Genomic DNA, 7737 nt, shown 5'->3' on the forward strand with positions numbered 1-7737 from the left:
AGTTCAACTAGTTCGTGGTTCAATACCCTTCTTCGAATCGATATCTTGACTAATTCTTAGTCTGAACAGTCGGTCCAGTTCAAGCAACTTTAGGACCGGTTTGATGAGTTTTTCATCACTAGTGATCTTGAATGAATAACAAAAGAGATTAATATGTTTATAAATTTTTAAATATTTTTTTTAAAAATGATCAAGATTGGCTAAATTTATTTTTTAACGGTCTAACTATCATTTTAAATACAGATGTATATTTTAAGTACTACTTGTTATAAAAAAATTTAAACACCAACTTAAAAGAATGAGTATAATTTAAATATTCATTGTGTTGATTAAGCTTGTGAAATAAAATAAGACCATATCCACATCCAGCATTATCAGTATGTCGGTCAAAGGTTTTTTCAATTTTTTTTTCCTTGATATTTTTTTTAGAAAAGGTTAATTAATCAGAATTTTGCATAAAAAATTAATCAGAATTTGGAATTTACTTAAATCATCAAAGCAATATCAATCTTTAAATTTACTTAAATCATCAAAGCAATATCAATCTTTAACTGATATATATATATCGATCCGTTTTTCGAATACAATTAAATATTTTGAAAAGTAAAAAGGAAGAAGAAAGAAAGGTGAGAGTTTATAAAGGAGTTCAATTTGGTGTTTTGCCACCCACCCACCCACCCACCCACCAAATCTCGGACTGGAAGAGAATTCATGGATTCCTTCCAAGCTTCTCCCATGGAACATCATCAATCTCCTGACGCTGAACAAGTTTCTGACGATTTTGTTTGTTGCGTTTGTTTGTAAGCAATTATGATTACCATAAAATAAATTCAATGTTTCTTGTGATCTTATCCTTTCGTTTGATTTTTGGAAAATACCTAATCTGCTCTCTTTTCATTTATGTTGTTTTAGGGATCTTCTCTACAAACCCATCGTTCTGCGTAAGATTTTTCTTTTTTCTTTTGCTAGTTTTCTAGAAAGAATTGTGAATTTCATTTTTTTAATGTTCAATTATTATTGTTGATGAGTTTAATAATTTCTTTGTTCCCTCGAAATATGCAGGTTGTGGTCATATATCGTGTTTCTGGTGTGTTCGTAGATCAATGAGTTCTCGGTACCAGTCTCATTGTCCAGTTTGTAGAAATCCATATTCTCACTTTCCAAGCATCTGCGAAATGCTTCACTTCTTGCTGTTAAAATTATATCCCATTACATATAAGAAAAGAGAAGTGCAGGTTCTCGGTAAGTTTGGTGTTTTTATTTTTCATGTTTTCATGGCTATGCTTAGTGGCGACTAAAATATTTGCTTTGCTACTTAGCATAATCTTTTAAGAGGGGAACATTTTATTTGATGAAGTTATCCTATGGCTAATCTGTGACTCAATTTTGCATTGGAACAATCTGCTCATGTTGCCACACTTTTTAGTGGTGGGGATGAATCATTGTAGATAGTTTCGAGATTATTCTCACTGTAGCTAGTGCAATACTATACCTATACTGTTCAACATTATGAAACTTATTATCTTTGCTACAGATGAGGAAAAGAAACTGGACTACTTCTCACCGGAATTCAATGGTCATACTTGTGAATCAGAGGCTGATGGAGAAATTAATCACCTCAGAAGCTCGTTGCAGTCTTCCGCACTTTCAGACTATTCTTCTGCCGGCAAAGAGAAACATAGTGTACTGATTGGACAAAAGCAGTCTTGTGTTTCCAGGGAGGAAAATGATCTGGTTTCAGTTGCAGATCTGCTTTGTACTGCTTGCAAGCAATTGCTTTTTTGTCCTATTGTTCTTAACTGTGGCCATGGTATTCCTCTACTATTTCTTTTTTCTTTACATTTGCATCATTAACCTCAGTTTTCTGACATTTATAACTTATATTTATTCTTTGGTAGTTTATTGTCAAACTTGCATAGCCATCCCTCCTGATGAGATGCTCAGGTGTCAAGTTTGTCAATGTTTGCATCCAAAGGGATCTTTAAAAGTCTGCTTGACACTTGATCAGTTTTTGGCGGCTAATTTTCCCAAAGAATATGCACTGAGAAAAGACGCTGTTCAGCTCAAACAAGTTTCTTCCAAGCATGAGAAACCAACTACTTGTATGTCTCAATGCGCCATTGATCCCATCTTGTTCTAGGTTTATCAAGTTTAACATTTTCGTTGATTTAGTGGTTAGCTGTATAATACTATTGGTTCCACCCTTTTTCGTGCTGCTTGGTTTATTGCCACATTTTTTAAGCTTAAAACTGAAGCATGTCATTACTAGTTCAATATCCATATTATATATGTATATAGAATTTCTTATTCAGTCATGTTGGTAAATTGATCATGAAAAGAATCTGACCAACTGGTCGTACTACAATACTGCTGCATCAACTTTTGAGTTCACAATTTTTAGAGCAGTTATTATGTTTGAAATTTTTAGGTTCGACAGAAGCTGGTAAACAAGATTCCTCACCTGTCCAGTTGCCCTCCGGAGGGGAGCCTCACCCCCATACACATATAGGAGTTGGTTGTGATGCTTGTGGGGTAAATGCTTTGCTCATTGTCTCTTATATGAGTGCATATGTATGTGTGTGTTCTGGAGCCACACCAATTTAGTCTCTTTAAAAGTTCAATTGAGTTTGGTTTCATGCTTGCTCATAATTAGTTTTTTCTGTTTCTCATTTCATCCTTATAAATAACATAGCCCATTCTACAGTTTTAAAAACTTTCGTCCTTTATTTCCTCTCAGAACACTTTTAGTTTTTATTTTACCTAACTAAAATTATTTGTAAATATATATACATGCTTGTTTTTGCTAGTATCCTTTCTTCTTCTTTTTTTCTACCATGAATTAGTTAATTTCTATTGATAGTTATCGGCATTGGAAATTTGTAATAATAGGATTTTATTCTTGAGGAGGGGACCCTTTCGTAGGATAAGTTGCTCTCTATATGCTTTAGAACTCGGTGTTTGTTGGATTTTGTTCACTGCATTTCAAGCAACATTTTACTTAACCTAATGCATGAAGATGAAGGATTCTATTGCTTTGAAGAGTTAAACTAATTGATACTTCTATCTGCTGTATATTAATATTGCTTGAATTTTATTCAAGGCAAGTTATGAAGGCATAGTTAAGTTTGCAGTAGATTTGAATTTGTATTTAAAGAGTTTCTTAGCAGAATATGAAGCTTTGCTAATCTTATATATTTATTTATTTCCTTTTGGTTTTAATTAAAATCTGCAATGAGTTTGTTAATATTTGAGTTTGTACTGGCAGATGTCTCCAATAATCGGGGATAGATACCAATGCAAGGATTGCACAGAGAAAATAGGATTTGACCTTTGTGGAGATTGCTTTAAAACTCGACCGAAGCTTCCAGGCAGGTTCAACCAGAGACACACCCCAGAGCATAAGCTTGAGCTTATAAAGCCTGCTGACATTGTCCGAAGGTATGGGCGGCTGAATCGTGGTTCTTCTTCTTTTTTTGCCTTTGACGAAGCTTCGGAAAATCTGGAAAATGGACTGGTACCTTATGCTTTATCGAGTGCTTTTCAAGAGTACATTCGCAATAATAATCTAGCTGCATCGCTTTTAGAGATTGATAGCATGGAGGATGAAGATGAGGAGTCGGATGAAGATGTTGGTGCTGTATCTGTCGAATGATATCCGTATAGTAATTTTCTAGTGGGTAGGGACCGGTGAATTACGTGTAAGTTCGTGTTTCCTTAGTTAGTTCTGTAAAGTACCATCCGGATCCCATATTTAAGCTGCAATCTTGTTTCTTGCATTTCTTTAAAAAAAAAAAACCCCCATTTTGGTGGCTCCAGCATATGCATTAATTTGTGGTTTTGTGAAGCAACAGTATGTGAGCGGCCATAGTCGGTGGCAATTGCACATCATTTGAGGCATTGCTTAATAAGTAGAGAGTTGTTTGTCTATTCCGGGTGGACATTGTTAATATTCACTATGCATGTATAAACGATGTGATTGCCATCTTTCATCAATTTCAGCCTCAAAATTTAATACATCTTCCACCAACATTCTTAGCACCAAAGATTTTGTCATTAAACCATTCTTCTTTTGCCTCCATTCTTTAAATTGATACCTTGATCTTAAGGATGGCAAACGGGGATTTTGTGAATTTGGATTTTGTAATTTAAGAAAATATTTGATTTTAGATATTTTAATTATTATTTTAAAGCAAATTTAGAATGGACTTGGATATTAATCCTTGAATATCTATTATCTAAATTTAACAAATTTTTATTTTTATTTTGTAATTAATAGATGTAAATACAAACAAAGATTGTTTAAATTTATATTACTTTAGTGAATAATATATTTGATTTTAGTTTAGATTTACATTAGTTTTTAAATTTAATTTAGATATTCCATGTATAATTTAATTGATTCAAATTCAAATTTAAATTTGGATAATATTATCACAAATTTGAATCTAATTTTAAAACAAATGTAAGTAAAATGTTAAAGAGAGAAACAATAAATTTTCAGTTACAGCGTTCAATCTATCTATACCCTACACTCTCTAGTATTTATATGGAGACAAATTTATTATAAGGTATTAACTCTAATGTACCACAATCTAAACCATCTAAACAACTGCGTTATTTCCGCTTCCAGTCATTTACATGCTTAAAATGATATTTATTTTAAACTACAGATAGTTGTGTATTTTAACTTGCCCTAAAACCATCTATTCTGCTTCTTTACTTAATCTTGCAATGCCCAAATCAGAGGTAAAAGATCAACATGGCAACACCAAAGGGTGCTTGGCTAGCATACTTCCATCTCTTGTAAATTAAGTAAAAGGACAGTTGTTGTCTGGGAAAGGCAAAACCAACAAATGCTGCATATAATAGAGTGCCAACACAAATGCTGCAACTGTTTTGATTTACAATTCAAATGTATCTAAAGAAAAAGGGGTCTTGCACCCATCTTTATGTAGAGAGCGAATCATCGGATTTCTTCAACATGCAAATTTAGTTGTTGTACACTTCCTGACCTACATTAAATGTACTTACATGGTCATTTTTACCACTGGAAATGAACAACATACTTGGCAATGCAGTTTTTGTTGTTAATTGGGGTCATGGAGTTGATGGTGCAACACTATCTGCTTGATTTCTTTCGGCCATTTCAACTTCATACGCACAGGTATCTGATGTTTTCTCATCCTTCATAGCAATGCTTTGCAGTTTAGCGCGTTGTATAGCATGCAGCTCGTATCTGATAAACACAAAGACAAGCATTTGAGCTTGGATTTATCTGGTTTTACATGTATTAGGGATTAACCCTGATTAAGATGGAAACTAATAATCTTACATAACAAGTAGGCAAAAGGAGAGCAACCTTGTTTGGAAACAGAACTTTACAAGCATGGAGCTATTTAGGGAAACTAAAAGAACAATGGTACTATGTCGGAAAGGGCCAAACACCTCCTATAAAGAAAAAGAGTACCATTCTATGTTTGAAATGGTGCTGCCCCTCCTCCATTCTCCACAGACGAAGACAAAAAGAACTATCCACCTTCTTTTTTTCAATTTCCAACAGAATATACTGACTTGTTCGGGTTTATAGATGATAACATTTCCAATTAAACTGACAATGTTGGCATTGTTTTTTCCGAAGAAATTCTTTATCCAAATAAATTCCGCGGTTTGAAAAATATGGTTCTCATAGCACAAATAAGGGCATAAGAAGTTAATCTATACTGATATATAATTGAACTGGGTACAGATTGTCTCACTAATGCAATCTCTTTTTAAAATTTCAAATAAATCGGACTCAAACAAGAACTTCATTTTTCATATTTATTTTCTCAATTGCAAGAAATAAAACTTTCCATCTCCTATTTTTTTACCATGATTACTTGTGCAAGACAAAGTATACATTTCGGTGCAATAGGAGGATAATCATGATATATCAGTTCTATTCATAACAAACATGATTAAAGACAGCAAAGAAATCAGTAATCAACTAAAAAGCACCCTAAAAACTAATTCAAACTTTCGGGTGCAACCCTAGCAAACAAAATCACATATCCGCTTAGGACATCTTGAAGACGTAAGAAAAGCCACATCACGGCGTTACATTCTACAGATCTCCACTAGCATCCTTAAACAGGCTTTAGATCTCCGAACAGCTAGCGCTAACTTTGACAGTAATTTCTATATTTTCATGTATAGCGACACAATGGCTACGTTTGTGCATTGTCACGAAATGCTAGTATGTATGTAATAAGCATGTATTGTGAAACAGAATTCAAGAATTTCTTTCAAGAAATAATTTTTCACTAAACGAAAGGTCAATACAAAGAATGTGTTGGCAAATGTTTGAAGGATATATCTGATGAGAGAATGGCAATATCATATAGGCATCTAAAATCAAGCTCAGATTCAAATCCACAAAGCAACAATATATGCACAGATTCCTTGTTCTAAATTACTAATTATCATGAAAAAAATGTAAAACTTACTCAGCCACGTAACTATTGACAAGCATGAAATATATCCTCCAAAATTTTTCCTCCTTCAAATGGCGGGGGCATAACTTGAATCTAAGCTGTGAAAGTTCCTGGAAAACAAGAAGAAGAATAGAACAATAATTATAAATTATTAAGAAGGAAAAAAGGTTTAAAAAAAAAAAAACCCCAAACCTTCACTTTAGAAAGCACTAAGACAGCATGACGCTCTTGCCAATCAGAAAGATCTTTACGCACATTATAAGAAGTTTGGGCTTCAATGTCACCATCATCTGAACACCATAAGCTTCAATCAAACCAATTTTCTCTTTAGAAATTTCCAAAGCGAAAGAAAAAAGACGGAAAGTACCTTGGATAGGGAAATTCTTGAAGGTTTCTAAAGTAAAAGACTTGACATGATCGATTAATTGTTGGGTAATTCCAAGAAATTCTTCTTGTTCTTGGTGGTGGGGTTGAGGTTGATCTGGTGGGTTTTTGTTGTTTTTACTGTTCCTTGAAACACTGCGGCGAAACCACGACGACAGATTCATTGTTTTGTCTGGTCGGGATGCTTTGATTTGAGATGCTTTTTTTTTTTTTCAGAGACTTTTAGTCAAAGATTATTTAGTAGTTTCACAAAGATTTACTTCGCTTTAGTAATTATTTTGTTTGTTTACAAAGTGTTTATTAGTCACTAACTCTTCGCATATTTTAATATTATAAGCCCATTATAAGACTGATGTTAGCTAGGAATTTTAACTATTCTCTCCAAACGTAGATTAAATTATTTCCCATTTTGGCTTCATGTTGTTTTAGGTGTGCCGTGTGCTTATTTATTATATATTTAATTATTAAAATTTCTTTCTCTCGTTGATTTTTAACCTTTTTTTAATAAACAAAAGAGGTCTAACACCTAAAGAAACAGCACACAGCAGGCTCAAACCAGTCGGTGCCCAGCACCACCAGCTACATCATCCTCCATGGCTGCCTGAATAGTAATAGGGGGTTTAGTAAAACGCTGCAACCCAACAACGCCACCAGCAAACATCTGCAACTTTATTCGCTTCCCCAAACACATGCCCAAACGAAACTTGCCAATCACGAGCACATAAACGTTTAATGTCTTGCACCAAAGAAAGGGAACTAGCTCTAGCATGACACTTTGTTAAGAGCTGAACCAACAACAAATTATCACTCTCATTCAACACATTTTTATACCTCTCCTCTTAGGCAATTCAAAGACCATCATAAACTGCCCATAGTTTTG

The 7737-nt window shown here is 33.8% G+C and overlaps 2 protein-coding genes across 3 annotated transcripts; one reads left to right on the forward strand and one right to left on the reverse strand.

The window, feature by feature from the left end:
- Nucleotides 1-384: 384 nt before the first annotated feature.
- On the forward strand, nucleotides 385-4014 carry LOC107912575 (E3 ubiquitin-protein ligase PRT1). The gene is made up of 7 exons (XM_016840815.2): nucleotides 385-800; nucleotides 913-941; nucleotides 1063-1242; nucleotides 1535-1810; nucleotides 1899-2102; nucleotides 2429-2532; nucleotides 3266-4014. The coding sequence occupies exons 1-7, from the start codon at nucleotides 712-714 to the stop codon at nucleotides 3650-3652; spliced, it is 1269 nt and encodes a 422-aa protein (XP_016696304.1). The 5' UTR covers nucleotides 385-711; the 3' UTR covers nucleotides 3653-4014.
- An 818-nt stretch (nucleotides 4015-4832) lies between these two features.
- LOC107912574 (uncharacterized) lies at nucleotides 4833-7169 on the reverse strand. Of its 2 annotated transcripts, none has more exons than XM_016840813.2 (4): nucleotides 6841-7169; nucleotides 6666-6763; nucleotides 6486-6583; nucleotides 4833-5236 (listed from the first exon to the last, which is right to left on the reverse strand). In XM_016840813.2, exons 1-4 carry the CDS (start codon nucleotides 7019-7021, stop codon nucleotides 5098-5100), a joined length of 516 nt encoding a protein of 171 aa, XP_016696302.1. In that variant the 5' UTR covers nucleotides 7022-7169; the 3' UTR covers nucleotides 4833-5097. The 2 variants fall into 2 exon arrangements, with proteins under 2 accessions (XP_016696302.1, XP_016696303.1); XM_016840814.2 differs by having other exon boundaries at nucleotides 6499-6583; nucleotides 6841-7115.
- Between the last annotated feature and the right edge of the window lie 568 nt (nucleotides 7170-7737).

Source organism: Gossypium hirsutum, chromosome D11 (assembly GCF_007990345.1).
Source record: "Gossypium hirsutum isolate 1008001.06 chromosome D11, Gossypium_hirsutum_v2.1, whole genome shotgun sequence".
Taxonomy (NCBI): Eukaryota; Viridiplantae; Streptophyta; class Magnoliopsida; order Malvales; family Malvaceae; genus Gossypium; species Gossypium hirsutum.